The following is a 16,780-nucleotide window of genomic DNA, read 5'->3' on the forward strand; positions in this document are numbered from 1 at the left end:
ATCGGGGCTTGCAGGCACTAGAGAAGGCGCAACTGGAATCGGCGATGATGGAAAGGACGGTCTGGGCGGCGCCAGGGAGGGAGGATCAGGGCTTGGTGGTGCGTAGGAGGGTTCTGGGATTTGCGGCGACACTGATGAGGTGGGCGGCGGTGGCATAGGCGGTTGCTGGCTTGGTGGCAATGGCGATGGGGGAGTTGGGCTTGGCGGCGGTGGGTGGGGTTGGCCAGGAGGCTGCGGTGACGGCGGTGCTGGACTGTGCGGCAGGGGCGAGGGAGGCGGCGGGCTGGGAGGAGGAGGCGGTGGGGATGGAGGCGGCGGTTGGGGCGGGGGTGGCCGTGATGGTGGAGGATTTGGCGAGGGAGGTTGGGGGCTTGGCGGCTGGGGTGGTGGAGGGAGAGGTGGGCTCGGCGGAGGCTTGAATGGGGATGGAGGGTTGGGTGAGGGAGGCAACGGTGACGGGGGTCGAGGAAATGGCGATGGCGGCCGCGGTGGCGGGCGTGGCTGCGGCGGCCTAGAAGGTGGTGGAGACGGCGGTGAAGGTGGGCGTGGAGGGCGCGGTGGTGAAGGAGTGAAAGGAGGGAGGGGCAGGAAGGGTGGAAACTGCGGGTAGTTCGGGAAGTCTGGGGCATTTGGCGTAGGTGGAGCTGGAAACCCAGGTGGATACGGCATGTCCGGAAATGTTGGCGGCGGAGGCGGCCTGGGCGGCTGCGGTGGTCTGGGAGGAAGCCGCGGTATCCTGGGCATGCGCGGCTCCGGGCTTGGCGGTTCAGGGCTTGGCGGTTTAGGACTTGGCGGTTCAGGGCTTGGCGGCTCGGGGCTTGGCGGCTCAGGGCTTGGGGGCTCGGGGCTTGGGGGCTCGGGGCTCGGTGGCTCTGGACTGGGAGGCTCTGGACTTGGCGGCAGCGGGTTGGGTGGTGGAGGACTGGGAGGTGTTGGGGTGACTGGTGGATTCGGCTTTAGCGGCGGCGCCGGCCTCGCTGGGGGCCTTGGTGGCCGCTGGGGCCTGGGAGGAAGAGGTGGCCGTGGCGGCGGCGGTGGCCGTGGGGGCTTAGGTGCACGCGGCGGATATGGATATGCTGGAGCGTCCGGCGGCAGATCAGGATAAGCGAACCCTTGGATCCGCCTGCCAGACCTGCCTTGCTTGTCTGTCAACGCACTGACTGATGATGTAGGCATTGCCGATCGAGCTGGGGGTGGGGTCAGCGATACAGTTGCCTGAGGGCGTGGTGGACGCGGTGGCGGCGGTGGCTTTGGAGGTTGACGTGGCCGGGGCATCCTTGGGGGCCGCCGGGGGCTGGGGTGCACGGGTAAATCCGGCGGCAGCCCTGGATAAAGCCATTCCAGGGCAGATCGTGACAACTGGCTGTGTAGGTGACCCGCTATGCCCGCGCTGCGGCCGTCAGCTGGGGCTACCCCACCGAGGCGGTCTTTATCCTCGCCACTTTGGTGTCGCAGATTGTCCAGGAAGTTAATGTCCACAGATGACAACAGCGCGTCACGTAAGGCGGTGGGGTCTGTGATAGTGCTATCTGTGATGACCTCTGGGATCGCGAGGTCGACAATGGTGCTGCCAAGCAAGGTCGCCTGACAGCTTTCCGCCAGCCCGCGCGGGTGTGGACCGCCGCCTGCCGTTGAGCTCCAGCTTTCCGCATCAGCCCCTGCAGCTTGGGGTTGCAACAAGGAAGGGATCTCAAACATTACCAGCAGCAGATCAGATTGTCCATGGCTGTCCCCAACGAGCTCTACGGCTACTGCCTGCAGTTGGGTCGCTATTAGTTCCTGCCCTCCATGGCTCTCGCAGCGTAAATGCCAGGCTTCTGCGACGCTTTGCAATCCGTTGACTGGGCGCGCGTCGACGCTGACCCCAAGCATAAGGTTGCCTGTATTTGCGGCGTAGTATGCCGCAAGAATGGCCGCTTGCGAAAAAACTCCCAAGACTGCCTCGTGGTGTGTGACCCATAATGACATGGAACTATTAATTGCAAATGAGTTGCGCTGTATCGCGAAATGCACAGGCAAGGCCGCTTGGCGGTTGCTGCTGCCACAGCTCGACCAGAATCGCCTTCCCGGAAAGCTGCACAACACATAGCGGCCATCTTGCGAAGATCGAACTGCTGCATAGTAGAGATCAACTGAATAGCTGCAACTGAAATGGCAGCGCCACAATTGCCAGTCAGAGTTGACCGTGTCAATGATGCCGTCCACACCGATGACACCGTCAAAGCCCCAATCGATTAAGGCTGGACTAATTCTTGGTGGCTTGACAGACCCGCTATGCTGGATCCATAAGCTGACTGAATCTTCGGAGTGCCTCTTGCTGGCTTGCCACAGCGAAGACTCCACTTCCTCCTTCCCTGCTAGAGCTGCAGCTGGCGCCAGCCAGATGCAGGCTGCCCATTTAAGCAAGAGTATCCAGAAAGATTGGCGGTAGCTCGCATGGCCACGAGGGGCCATGGCGCCACCCTGCGGTTAGCTCAAAATTCGAATGCGTGCTGCAAGCTACATTCTCTAGTAGCCGGGGCCCCGTAGACTTTCATATGCTCTATCGTTGTAGATCTTCAAAATTGTAGGTATGCCGGAACCGTCTGTGCCCTGTAAAGTGAGGTCTATCAGGGTACTGTCCGTCAATTTTGCACGTGGATGAAGCAACTGACAAAATCCACTAACATATATAACTTTTAAAATCTTCCATGCTTCTGCCTGCTCCGCAATGTTTGGGCTAGGCTAGGCGGAGACCCTAGCCCGTACTGTAACAGCTGCCGGACAAGTGGTTCTGAACGGATACCCAAATGCTCAACGTATTTGGCGTGTTTACAAAGCTGAACATCTGTTTCAGATAACATAAAGATCGTGCCAATTAAAATACTTGCACCGGTCCTGGAAGGTGGTCGTCCGTAATGCGAATAAGCTTGCCATGGCTTTTTCCTTATCAGCCTCTCCAGGGCTTCGCCCTTTCTTGATTGACATGTGCCTTCCTTTGATTATCTAATGTAGACAGTATGTGCTGTTTACAGACTCTAAGCTCACCGTCATATTGCGATTCTGGCGTATCCTTGGTTGGGAAAAGTCGGCAGCGCCACACACAACGGTTTTCTAAAGGTTGACTGCACGTCTAGTTGTACTGTGGCGTCAGGTGGTCCAGGCATGAAGCTAACGCGTCAACGCAGCAAAACAAACCATGGCCCGCACCATCCACTCACCCCTGAGACTGCTCTGTAAGCTGCCTGCTGCTGGCTTCTACCCGTGTTCACCAGCCTGCATTTCCATTCGGCTCCGGTCATAGCAGGACACCATGACCTGGCCCGCAGCAACGGCAATGCCCTTTTTTTTATGGCGCACAATTCTGTTATACTCATTCCGAAGTACCGTGGATCAGTTTAAGAGCATGCCGCATATCCACTTGCTGTAACAAGCCAGCCTCTAAGGACGCGTTCATATTACTTATCCTGCGCAACAATCCTTAGCAAACCCATGCAAGCATCCCATTACCCCGCCAACAAAACCCACGGGAGACATATGCAACACGAAGGCTCACGAAGCCCTGTTCTTGTGGTGAACCTCTCACAATTTTCCGTGCATCACCACATCCTCGAACTTGGAGCTCATGCCCAGCGTAACACTACTCCGTCAGCAATTCCACGAGGAGTGCGCGCCGTGTTATAGCTTGTGCCTGTGTTAGTATGACTATCGTAGCTGCTGCATCACCTAGCAAGGTTTGCGGCCAGGAGTGGTCACAGTGCAGTTGCTTGCACCTGTGTTTGCTAGCTTGCCATCGTTGTCTCCCTTCCCTGTCGTCAGGGTCCAAGGTAATTAATGGTGGTAGTGCCCGAATACCTTGGGTGGCCCCCCCGTTTTCCCCATAGGGATTACCGGAGCCAAGGCGTGTCGCTACTGAACTGGATGGGAGCTGCCCCGCCTAGGGGGGCGCGTTTCGATTGGTTGGAGCACACTAAAGGGACCATGCCCCAGCGACTTCATCATGTGCTCATGCGTTTTCGGTTAGGCTGTTGGAAGTTAGAGGTTAATAGGCCTAATGGGCGTGAGCGCACCGCGCGTACCTGCAGGCTTTGTGACTGTGGAGCGGTTGAAGATGAGTTGCATGTTTTCGAGGAATGTCCCGCTTACAAGAGCATACGGGCTAAGTATGATGGTGATCTAGTCTTTAAGGGGCGCAGCATGCGCACCATTATGACTGAGGCGCCACCCCTGGCATTGGCCAGGTACCTCTCGGAAATTTGGGAGACCAGGCACGTCGTGCTGAGGCGCTTCGCCCTGAAGCGGACGAGGGAGAATGAAGATGACCTCCCGCGTACCCGCATCAATACCAATACAACGTCCATGGCCCCCCCGGCTTTTATGGACACACCCGCACTTGTGTGCGGAACTTGTAACTTGCAACTTGCAACTTGTAATTAATGCCATCACATCAGGCCCCTCTCCCGCAGAACCACCATCAAGACCAGCTATACCGTCCACATACGGCTCCCATAGGGCAGGAAAAGGATATGCATTGTCACGATGCCAGGTAACAACGGATGATGACAAGACGAGACGAGGGTGATGACGGCGTGATTGCGTGATGGCGATGATGGTGATGTACCTTTGTGATCGGTGTGAACGGTAAGGATGATGACAGCAGTGACGATGTAGTCCAGCAATAAGGACCCTATAATAAGGACCCTGCACGGGACACAATCACGGATATCACGGTGTTCGATATGCGGCAGGCACCTCCTAACCGCCCTCTACACACGCTGCTACGCAATGTGGGGCTCCTGATGTCACAAACTCATACATACGTACATATGTACATACATACACACGTACATACATACCATACGTCATACATATACGCACGCACAAACCCTGCAGCCCAGCCCCTACTTCCCATGCCACAACGGTTCGGCCTAGCCAAGGCCCGGTTGCTTCCTCCCACTCCCTGTAACCCTTCGCCCCGTCCTTCAACACTGCCACGGGCTATGCAGCTGCGAGAGGCCCTCAGCAGCGTCCGCGTCCTCAAAGCCGCCGCTGCCCCCACCGTCACCCTCGCCGTCGCCGCAGCCACTGGAACATCCTGGGGACACCGGCGACAAATCCTCGCGGGTAAATCCTTGAGGGGAGATTAACGAAAACTGTTAAGTGAAAGGGCAGAGACTGCTGGGTACCGCAGAAGGCTGACCGAACCATGTCCCACGCCATCGACAAAAGCAAGCGATGAAAAGGACTCGGCAGTGACCGATGGCAGCAACGACGGCAGCTAGCCATAGCCATCTTGCGTCTGAGGCGGCGGCAGCAGCGACGGTGTTACCACCACCCCAAAGATCGTCAGCCCCGGCACACCAGCTTCCGCCAGCGGTGGCCGTCCTGGCTCATAATAGCGCCGCTTCCTCATTCGCCGCTTCCAACTCCAGCTTCGCCAGCAGCTCGTCCAACTGCAGCTGTGATGTCACTTGTCGTACACCCTCACAGGAGCCGGGCGCGTCTCTTTCTGCCCGGAGCAAGCCCGCCAGTTGGGCTGGTGCGGGGGTGAGGGTCAGAACGCGCGTAAGCACGGCCACCGCGCGCGCCAGGACTTTGCTATCCCCGGGTTGCTCCTTTGCCTGTTGGGGAAGAAGAGGAAGAGGACGTGGTCGGCCCGGGTCAAGCTGAGGAGCTGGGTTGGAAAAGTGAATAGAGGTAGGTGCGAGCATGGAAAGAGGGTAACCTGCATTAAGATTTATACTTGGTCTGGGACAAGGGCGGGGGCAAGACAGCAAGAGGGCTGGGGGTCGGGGAGACAGCAGAGGCTTAAGAGGTTGTTAAGTTTTTGAATTGCAGGTGTTCACAATATCATAACCTCTCTTCCTTTATAGGGGTATCTCTCTTCCTGTCCCTTTTTTTACTTTAAATTCACCTGTCACGAATTTAGCCTAGGTCTTAACGCTTTATTGAGCCTCTAAGAGTTAAGACCTTCCCTTCCGCTACCCACGCCGTTTGATGTATATCAAAAAAAGACCTAACAAAAGCAAGGCGTTTCTCCAACCAACTAACCAACCACGAAACTTTCGGCCAGCCGGTAGATGTTGCGGACGCCTACACGCACCTGCAGCAGCGTCAGTTCCGTCACATGCACCCACACCGCATCCAACGACGTGCCGTACTGGGCCGCCAGGCGAGCACAGGCGCGGGCTTCGGAGCGACGCAAGCCGTCCCACAGAGCTGCCCAGGCGCCGTACATGAGCAGCGGAGCCTAAGGACATTGTGCGCAGGAGTATGATGAAGCGTTGTCGGCATTTCGGCGGAAGATACGAGAGTATGACATGGAGAGGGCGAGGGAGAGGAAGTTGTTGAGTCGGGGGTAAGGTACGAAAATAAACGGGAGGATGAGGAGAAAAAACAAAGATGGGTCACGAGGGAGATGGCAGAACAAACAGAGGGGCGTGGAAGGACGCGGTCCTGGGAGGAAAGAGGTGAAGAAGGCACGCGGTGAGATGGCGTACCAGCATCGTATCGAAAAGTGGCAAGAAGTGGCAGTTACGGAACGGGTAGATAGGGGCTACAAGAATGGTGTGACGCCGCCCCCACGTAATATCGTAGTACAGTTACGAATGTAAACTCTTGTGTTCTCTCTTGGCTGCTATCACCCCAGCAGCGTTCCCGGAATCCATCCGACTTCCATCCCCTTCTTAAGCCGTGGCGTAACCGTATTGTAACCCTACACGTTCGCCTAGTACGACATACGAGGCTCCCCCTCATGTCTTATCGTTGCACAAATCATGTCGCCCCAGCACCAGCCAGTCAGACCTCTCCCGCCACACCCCTGCTTGTGCTTGTTAATAAAGGACGGCATCGAGCCCTCCTCTCCGCCTCCTGTACCGCTCCACCTAGAGCCCCGCTTTGCAAAGCCGTAAACTCCGTACATCAGATCCTCCCTCATGCCGCCCGGGCGCTCGCTGCATGTCTTACCTTGCCTATATGGTCCAGCAGGCTGTTTAACAACCTCCAGCCGCACCCGTGCTCTACCATCATCCTCGCCAACACTGCCACCTCGTGCGGGTGGTGGCGCCAGTGGGGATACCTGGGGAGGCGGTGAGGGGGGAGGTGAGGGAGGAGGTGAGGGCGGAAGGACGCTGGCGGCCGCCCCAACGACCCAACGGCCCCACACTACACCCTCGTCCAAGCACATCTCAGTGAATGAGTGGAGTCTGTCGCCCATAAAATATGCCTCAGCATGCATCATTCGCTCTTCTCCTTGCTCGCCCTAGGCCCAGTCACAAGTTGGAGTGCGGGTCCGCGTGGGAATCCCCCCCTGGCGTCGTCCGCACCCATTCCTCGCCTGAACCCCCAACCCCCCAACAAATATTCCTGATGCAGTATCTGCCTAATCCTGGACTATCCGTCTATCTCATTGACGACTGAAGCAGATACCAGAGATAGACGGATAGTCCAGGATTAGACAGATACTGCAATCGTCAGTGGTTCTTTCATTCCCCTCACTGCCTCCCCACTTAGCCCACTGGCTCTCCACCCACTTCCTGGTGACCTAGACGAACCCTATGATGCAGAACGCACGCTTCCGGCGTATCCCAGGTAGACACCCACAGAGTCTGTGTAATTGATTCGAAATATAGAAATAGGTAGATAGATAAATGGACATAAATAGACAGATAGTTCTAGATATATAAATCCCGGGCAACACCTCAGCAGGTACTCACTCCTCAATGACTTCCTGCGCGCCCGCCCGTCCACAATCCGCCGTTTTGCACGGTGAGGTCGATGAGAGCGATGATCCGGCCGCCGGAGACCAGGAGGCGGTAGCGGGGCGAGCACACGGTAAGGTGAGTGACGGCGCCAGGCACATTAACGTCACCGCCACACAGACAGACAGACAGACAGACGGACACACAGGCAGATAAGAGCAAACAGACATACGTACAGACATTCAAGCGTACCACCAGACGGACGAACAGGCAGGCAGGCAGGAGCAGACAGACAGACGGACACACTGGCGAAACGGGAAGAAGGGCCCCAGCCCGCATTCCCTACCTGGCCTCTGAAGGCCACCTGCCTTCACACTAACCATCACTTCATGTGGTTTCGTCGGCCCTTCACCTACCCACCCCAAACCCCCCATATCTTTTCCCCACCCAACCTATACACACACACAGACCACCTGCAACTCGTGCCAGAGCCACAGCGGCTCCGCCCAGCTCTTGATGATGGACACCAGCAGCAGCCGGAGGTACTCCACATACAAGTAGGCCGTGACTGGGTCGTCCCGCCGACTGTGGCTCTGAGCTCCCCAGATGATCTGGAGGGTGGTGGGCGAGGTGGACAGCACTTCCAGGAGTTAGAGGGAGGGATGGGGTGGGGAGAGGGAGGAGACCTCGTACGGAGCATGTCCAGCGGCGGGAGGGGGAGCGAGGGTGAGACCGGACCCGACCTAAAGCGACGAGGAGCAGGGGAGGTGGAAGGGGTAATCTGGACAGGGGAATAGGAAACGCGGAGGGCCTTAACCACGTGCGAGGTACGCGCAACCAAGCTCACAAGTCGGTGGGTGTGTATAGGAGGGAGACAGGACAGGACAGGACAGGACGGCGCCCCGGTATCATCCGGGAGGGGTGGAATAGGGGTAGGAGTCGTGGGATGGGGTGGGATGGAATAGAATGGGATGGCGTAGGATGGGACGGGAGACCTAGCGGGAGGTAGGGCGCGGCGAGAGGATGAAGCCAGAACAGGACACGGGGTGAAAGGAATCACGGTGAGGCCCCGGGTGTGTTGCGCCGTGTACACTGTGGCCAACACCCCTCCTTCTAGTCCTTTCAAACGCGTCCACGCACACGCACACGCACACGCACACGTCGTCGTGCAGCGTTACGAAACCGTCCTGTCCCCCCAAGTCCTCACTCACGTTCCGAGATGGCTCCCGTTCATCGTGCCGTTCCCAGCACACACGCAGAACACCCACGAGCACGTCGTGCAGCGGCGGCAACGTGTCGGGCGCCACCGGACGCCAGGTGCAGTACGGCGCGGAGAAGGCGCTATGCTGCAGATGAAGCGCCTCCGTCGGCGGCAGCGCAGCTGCAGTGTCGCCGCCGGCGCCAGATTCCGTCTCTTGCACTGCCGCCGGTTGCTGTGATCGCGTCTGTGTCAACATTTGCGCCTGGGTCTGCTTGGATTGTTGTTGCTGCTGCAAGCGCCTCCAGGCTGCCAGGATGGCGGCGGGAAGCTTCTGGCAGGCTTGCTCCTCTGGCTCCTCGTCACTGCCGGGATGTACGACTGTGTCGTATAGCCACGTGCAGAGGTGCTCGAGCCGAGGGTTGCGCGGCAGATGGATCATAGAACGGTAGCGGTAGGAGCTAATGGTAGGAACGTCGTCGTCGCTCTCACCATCGCTGTCGCTGTCGTCGCTGTTGTCACAGGAGCTTGAGCTTCCCCCAGACTCAGACTCGCTATCGCTTTGTGATCTGTCATTGTTGCGATCGCCTGGGAAGGATCTGCCATCGGTGGTCGGAAAATGGTCGGGAGTTGCATCACGGGCATCCTCAACCTCTTCTGGGTCCTTGTCTTCGACCCATTTATCGACGCTCAACTGTAGCAACGTTGGTACTGCTTTTGATATTGCTAACCCTGCTTCCTCAAAATCGGCTCTTTTAAGGCTTTGGTTGATGCTATTTCGCAAGCTACTCAAGTCCTCCGCCATTTAGCTAGAGAATGTACGCAAATCACGGTTAATATAGGAAAGTAATTCTGCTGTCAGAAAGCGAGACGGCGTCAATTCCTAGTAGCTCACGTAATTCACTAATCTGGCTGCTCACGTACAGTGTTTGACCCAGAACGTGTAATTATCCTCGCTCGTTGATATTCCAATACAAAGATCATATGTTGGTAGCGATAATGATTGGAATGCGCAAGCTTTTGGTACATAATTGTATGATGTACAGGGTTGTACTTCGTACGGTAGGATTTCGCTTCCGCGCCTTGCAGTTCCTCCCTTAAACCTCGTAATCCTTGTAAAAAATACTAGTCCACGCTACACCGCGCTACAAGGGCAGTGCACATGAGTGCTTGGGACGAGCATGCGCACGTCATTGCATGAAGTGCTTGCTTCACGCGTGCGTGAGCTTTACTTAGAGGCTACCCTACATACGTAATACTGATATAGCCAGCAAAAATGGGGCCCCTAGTAAGTCTGAAGTGAAGCTGGTGGCTGTAGCTAGCTGTCAACAGGGGAGCTAGCCAAGGTCCTGCCTTCCAAGTGAAAATACGCGCGCCTCAACCGACTAACAGATCCAATGTAATGGTTTATAACTTGCTTCTTAATTTTTGCTAACTCTTCTTTGTTAAAATTTGCGAACATTAACGTGCTGCATGTTACGGCAAACCAGGCTTGAGTAGCTAGAAAAATACCACTATCCGTACCATGTAGAAGGTGCGTACAGAGACATTATCTTACGTGCATTCGTGGCATACAAGCAATATCAATTATCGGCAGATTATCAGCGGTGTCCGGGGGACTGTGGGGTTGTGCCGAGTGGGGCCCCCGCTAGGAGTAGGACGCCGCTGATATGTCCAGAATTACTTTGTCAGATATCATTCACTAGGTGGAAAAACCTCAGCTGCCATGATGGCCCCGAGCTGCACATCAGTATGCAGCTAGGAAACTTTGCTGGATGCTGCCCCTGCCTGGCCACCGGGTACAGTGACCACCGTACGGCATGTTTACCGGTTAATCCAAGTACCAAAAAGCTCACAAGCCAATATAGCAAACTGCTGAGCAACTGCAAATCTTACTAGGACTTTTCCTTGTGATAACCCTCTGGCTTTTTGCAAATGACATGACCACGCGACACTATACGTTCCCCTGACTTGTACCAGCACGTGCGTCAATAGGAAAATTATACATATAATTAGACATTACAGGTAGCTCCTTACCAGTTTCGCAGGAATGGGAAAAGGAGGCACGAAGTTCGTTGGAGATGCGGTAAGTTGTGAGGCCATATTTTACATAGCTACGCTCCCGTTTGGCCATTGATTTGCCCCGTGGTTCGTGCGAACTGAGAGAAGTCTGACTCGAAAGGGTGCATCATGGCCCGTAGGTCAGCGTCCGGCGCAAGGCAGCAGTCAATGATACTGTCAAGAACATCAAACGGAACCTTGACAAGTTTCTCGAGACAGGAGTGCATCCTGAAATAGAGCGCATGCGCCAGGTGAGCTCTCGAACGCTGGTGCCGCCTTTGCGTGTTGACCGGCAGTCCAACACCGGCCCAAAACACCAGCTCCCAAAAAGCGGCAGCGCGCTTCTACTCGACCGGCTGGTGGCGAGAGTTTCAGGTGGAGCCAATTTACCGGAGCCATTTCCCTGTGTCCGCAAGCTTGCGCCGCGCCCTGCACACCACATCAAGCCTTCTTTCACCCTTTTTCCCCGATATCTGATGCCCGGGCCACGTCAACACCACCCATCCGCACCACCTATCCAGCCTCCCCTGGACCATATTTCACCGGCGCGCTTAAGCCATAAACTCCTCTCCCTCCACCGCCCTTCTACTGTGTATTTCATCCCCTGCCTGCCCTCAGGAACGGGCCAACCAGTTGCCCGCGCTGCCAGATCTGGACCTGCACCGGCCCTTTGTGTTCCTGGACATAGCCGTGGGGGGCAAGCAGCAAGGTGCGCAGAAGACCGCGCGGAGCTGTGCCGGTGAACGCAGCTTAGGATGCTGCTGCTACTGCTGGTTGCTTTTGGCAGTGGTGACGGTGGCGTGGAGGGAATGGCAGTGGTTGTGACCCCGTAGCTTAGGCTTTGCCTCGGCGCCACCCGCTGCCTGGCCGCGTCTGCTGGCTGCTGCCGTCGTGGCCTCAGGGCCGAGACCTGTTGCAGCTCCTCCCTCTCACCTCCCCCACTACCCGCAGCCAGCCCTTCCACCTCGTCCTCGGCGGGAGACACTCGATGAATGTCGTTCTCCACCTCCATTTGCTGCACCGGGCAGCATTGTGCGCCGCTCGGCTCAGTTGCCTTGGTCGCCAGGGCCCCTCAATCCCCGTACCACCATCCTTTCCTTTCCGTTATCTGCATACTACGCGTGTGTTAGGTAGGACACGGAACACTGCGAGGAAGGTAACATGCATGGCAAGTAGTCGTAGCCATGGAGGGCGAGGAGGGCGAACTGCCATGCTGAATATTCCTTGTACATGTATGTGTGCGTGTATGCATGTAGCTATGTATGTACATATCAGTGTGCTTCACTGCTGCCAGTAGAACCCACCAGCTATCACGGTTGCAAAACTCGCGTCTGAAGGCCATGCGGCAGTTGGACCACCAGACCTGGCCCGTCGCATGCGTGCAGCGCCACTGGTGACCAGAGGGGGCAGAAAAAGGAAAAAATGTGTCAAAGGGTTTCTATCTACACCAGCACACGATACAGCACCGTACAGGGGCGTAACCCACCACTACACCAGGGCTTCCGTGGTGCTCCCAAAGGATGAAGGGCGGTGGCGATGGGCTGTGCAGCAGCCGCAATAGCATGTAATAAAAGAAGTAGCTCTTGCCAATCCCAGGCGTCCCAGTAACTGCACCGAAACACAAAGGGCAAGAGGGCGGTCTTGGACAACAAGTGAGCGGAGTGAGTGATCGATACTAGCAGCAGAACAGACATACTCCCTCTCCCTGCAATGTCAACCCCACGCGGCCCACAGGCCGACTGGTGGTTGAGCTGTTCGACGACATCGTGCCGGTGGCCGCCAACCACTTCCGGAACAGGTTAGTGAGCGATGGTGGGTCCCGTCTCCGGGCAGTGAAGGTGGAGAGCCGCGCGGGAGTAACGGCACCGCCTCAGCACACCTCACGCCGCCGCACACTCGCATCCTTACACCCGCCTTATCACCAGCACCACGATGATGATGGTGTTGTTGATGATCGCGCTACCGGAGATTCCAGATGCATCTCCTGAAGCACTGCGTGCTGTTGTTGATGTAGGCGGTCTTCCCTCCTGACGCCCCAGGTCCCACACCCCCTAGGTCGCCGCCCTTCGCAGGTGCCTTCCCGGCTCATCTGCGGGTCTTACTGGCACCGCCTTCCACAAGCTGCTACCCCGGTACGCCCTGCACGGCGGCCTGCAACGCACCGGCGGCACCAGCGGCAGCAACCGCCCGGGAGCTGGCACCAGCTCTACCTCCGGCGGCGACGGCGGCGGCGTGCGGCTGCAGCCCAACACGCAGCTCCGCGCGGTTGAGGGCGGACTGGTTTTGGTGGCGCTGGAAGGAGAGGACTTTGCAATATCCTTGGACAGGGCGCTAGACCTGGACCGGACACATCAGGTAGGTAGGCAAGCTGGTTGGTAGTTAGTTATCTCGTTAGTTCGTTACTTGCTGTCCTTTGTGTATGTGCAAAGGCGAGTATGTTTAACTGTAGAAGTCCACCGGGTTGGGCTGGTCCTCCATGTTGAGGGGTACGTGGGTGGGTGGGCTCCGAGGGCTAATGGGACGACGTTGGGAAAGGGGAAGCGGCGAGTGGGTCGGGTGGCGGGAGGAGTCCCTTCGCCATCACGGAGTGTTTGAGTAAAGCAGCTCCGGTTTCCCACCATCACCACCACCACCCCACCCTATTCTTAAACCCAAACGACCGGGGGGGGGCCCAAAGCACCGGAAGGTTGTTTTCCAGGAGTCATGGGAGCCGTATGGTGGTTTCGACCATCACCGTGGACGTGGACGTGGAAAGCTCTTCTCCCCCTGGCAGGCGACTTGGTGTTGTCGATTTGGGTCGTGATGCGGTGGGCCCGGCCCTCCGGTTGTCGATTTGGGTCGTGATGCGGTGGGCCCGGCCCTCCGGTTGCCCCTTCTCCGTCTCCGTCTCCCTCGGTCGGCAGGTTGTGGGTCGCATCCACAAGGGCCGTGAGCTGCTGGACGGCCTGGGGGATTTGCGCACCTTGCCGGACGACTCCCCCGCGCAGAGGGTGGTGGTGCTGAGGGCGGGCGCCACCAACCACCTGGGCAACCACGAGGAGTTGGGAGGGGCGGAGGAGAGGGGAGGGGCAGGAGGGGTACCGCCAATGGACGCGGCGACGCGGCTGCAGGAACAGTCCGAGGAGGCGCGCTCGGCCCTGATGTGCGTGTGGAGGGCCCGGCTCGGCGCTCGGGTTGGGAAGATCAAGAGAGATGAAAGGGGTGAAAATGGGAAAGGGAGGGCAATGCGAACACGAGTTCTGGGTGGACGCGGGGGTAACCAGAGGTGTACTCCATAAGGGACGTAGCAGGCACCGGCATGGCAATCTTAGACAGCTCGATCTGCTCCTGTGGTTTTATGTTATGTGTAGGGTTTGGCTGCAGGGACTTAGGGCGTTGCGCGAATGTGTGATTGCTTCTCGCCCGGATTCCTCTGCACACCCATTAGATGAGAGAGAGAGAGAGAGAGAGAGTTGTTACCTCCGGTGGTGGTGATACGGCTCCGGATGGACTGGTGTAGAGGGGGTGGCATCGTTTGCTTGCCGACTGGCCCTGACTCACCATGAATCTGTTGGTTGGTAATTGGATTTGTACTTGCTCACTCCTCCAGGGATGCGCTGAGCGAGGGCCTACAGCGGAAGCGGAAGCCGGACGGCTCAGCAGAGGACGGCAGCGCGGATGCCGCCGGCCCCTCTACTGCGGCTGCTGACGCGGACGGGGCAGGAGGAGCCCCGGCGGCGGCGGCGCCGCGGCCAGCGCCAGCAACTCGCAGCGTTAAAGCGCGGCTCCTGGATAGCATGTTGGGAGACCTAGAGGATAGCGGGAGTAGCAGCAGCAGTAGTGATGAAGATGAAGACGGTGGTGGCGGCAGCTGAGCTTAATGGGGGCCCACACTACATGCACCAAAGGACGCTTAATAGGACATAAAACCCAAAATTGCGCAATATTTGGCGTTTAGCATCCATCGTTCGATCGAAATGGGTGGCTTCCAAGGTCCCAGATTCTGGCGAGTTGTGGTAACTCCAAACTGGGGCTGGCATATATACGTACGACTTCGTACACGACCCCATGTGAAAGGTGAACAACCCCACAGTGGCACTGTGGACCCCACTGCTGAGTAGGGAAACAAATGCCTGGGGTCCCACGGTGCACGTCAAACCCGCCGCCTCGCAAACCCTCCCCCTCTAGTACCAGAGGGGTTGCTTAAAGAAAAATGTCATTCGCCGGCCTATGACTCTGCCTATGTGCTCCAAAGTAATCGTCTGTACTGCACTTGGGTGGAAATAACAGTCCAAGAAATAAATGATAAACATAACGCCCAACAGGGGAACGTTGCGCTCTCGTGCACTACATGCTTGCAGCACCCACAGGGGGGGAAACTGGAATTGGGATGGGAAGGAGCGCAGAAAGCTATGGTGCTGATGACAGGTTCGCCGTTCTGTCGTAAACAGTAGACACGACCCGAAACCTCCTGTGCGGGCACCTGCGGTACGTATGGCCAGCTTGCTGAAGATGTTGGCGGGATGGGGAGACCCAAGGCGACGGAAGGTGGGCATGGTGCGCCGTTGTGGGCATGGTTGTAAGCCCGCATAGCTGCTGCGTGGAGAAGGAAAGTGTTAACGGGTGCGGACTTTAACTGTTCACGGCTGCATAGTGTTAACGGCTGCTGCTGTTTGCTGCTAGGGTTTTAAGGGTTTTACATGGACAATGCGCTCTTTTAGGCTGCAATAGGTTTTGCGCTCCTTTATGACCCGTATTTGACATTGGAGTTGGACTAGAATGAAGCCGTCAGATGCTGATCTGCAAGCCCCTGCAAGCCATCACGTTTTAAGTATAGGAAGTTTCCACTTGGACTTGGATTTTTTTTAACGAAAGCCACAAATGAAGGCGGAATCGGCTCCAATCACAGCTTATGGGAACAGCGGTGTGCAAGTCGTAAATTAGGAGGATAAGAGCTTTGCGGAGAGGCGATCAGATCAAATAACCACTTTTCCCAAAAAGTCTTAACGTAACGTAGCATGTGAACTGGCTAACCCGGTAATCAGGCACCGTTACCGGGGTATTTACCAGGTCGCCCTACCGCATGTTATTGACCCAATAATGGGAACGACTAATAACCGGCCTCGGATACCAGGCTATAAAGTTACTGGGTCGTTACCGGGGTAGGGTCGGTAATCGGTCAGTTACCCGGTAATCAGGCACCGTTACCGGGGTAGGGTCGGTAATCGGTCAGTTACCCGGTAATCAGGCACCGTTACCGGGCTAGGGTCGGTAATCGGTCAGTTACCCGGTAATCAGGCACCGTTACCGGGGTATTTAGGGTGTGTTCACATGTAGTCCAATTGAGAGTCTGATTGGGAGTCCGATTCGGGGCGGCTTTCTGAATTGTGTTCACATACGATTCGCTGCAGGGCAACAGGAATCAGCGCGCCCAGCTGAAGCTCCGCGGCTACGCCCCATCACCCAAGGCAAGCCAGCATTATCTAGGAACAGAACAGTATAAGTATCGTTTCTATGGCGAAAATTATCACCAGGCTTGTACATACATAGCTGCAGGAGTTCGTGAAAAATGCTCGGTGCGCTTTGCGTGAATTAACAATTGGAAAATGTTCCTATAGTATTGTAATGGTAATTATGAGAAACGGTTTGTTAAACAACTTTGTTTTGAGAAAGAAAACTGTGAATCACGTCGAATCATACCCGAAGAGGCCCCCCCGGACCCCAATTCCGATTCGGGTCCAATCAGGTCCAATTCAGAGTCCAATTCGCATGAATCAACCCTGATTCGCCCACATGTGAACACGTCCTTACCAGGTCGCGACCTGGTAAATACCGGCGCCGGCGCCGGCGCTCAGGGGATCCA

The 16,780-nt window shown here is 56.7% G+C and overlaps 2 protein-coding genes across 2 annotated transcripts in view; one reads left to right on the top strand and one right to left on the bottom strand.

Moving 5' to 3' along the window:
* VOLCADRAFT_121694 (uncharacterized protein) overlaps nucleotides 1-6,139 on the bottom strand; it is a gene marked incomplete at its 3' end in the record, with an annotated part of 25,712 nt that extends 19,573 nt beyond the window's left edge. Inside the window, exons 1-4 of the mRNA XM_002958197.1 lie at nucleotides 6,083-6,139; nucleotides 4,059-5,600; nucleotides 1,158-1,215; nucleotides 255-1,003 (exon numbers count right to left, since the gene is read on the bottom strand). Of these exons, the coding sequence (XP_002958243.1) occupies nucleotides 255-1,003; nucleotides 1,158-1,215; nucleotides 4,059-4,101 (850 nt within the window). The 5' untranslated portion in view covers nucleotides 4,102-5,600; nucleotides 6,083-6,139. The remainder of the gene's footprint in view (nucleotides 1-254; nucleotides 1,004-1,157; nucleotides 1,216-4,058; nucleotides 5,601-6,082) is intronic.
* A 4,624-nt stretch (nucleotides 6,140-10,763) lies between these two features.
* On the top strand, nucleotides 10,764-14,792 carry VOLCADRAFT_108027 (uncharacterized protein; the record flags this gene model as incomplete). Its single annotated transcript, XM_002958179.1, has 7 exons — nucleotides 10,764-10,963; nucleotides 11,079-11,189; nucleotides 11,557-11,647; nucleotides 12,673-12,736; nucleotides 13,011-13,293; nucleotides 13,842-14,080; nucleotides 14,528-14,792. The coding sequence occupies exons 1-7, from the start codon at nucleotides 10,928-10,930 to the stop codon at nucleotides 14,790-14,792; spliced, it is 1,089 nt and encodes a 362-aa protein (XP_002958225.1). The 5' UTR covers nucleotides 10,764-10,927.
* Nucleotides 14,793-16,780: the final 1,988 nt, after the last annotated feature.

This window comes from Volvox carteri (genome assembly GCF_000143455.1).
Source record: "Volvox carteri f. nagariensis unplaced genomic scaffold VOLCAscaffold_88, whole genome shotgun sequence".
In the NCBI taxonomy this organism is placed as follows: Eukaryota; Viridiplantae; Chlorophyta; class Chlorophyceae; order Chlamydomonadales; family Volvocaceae; genus Volvox; species Volvox carteri.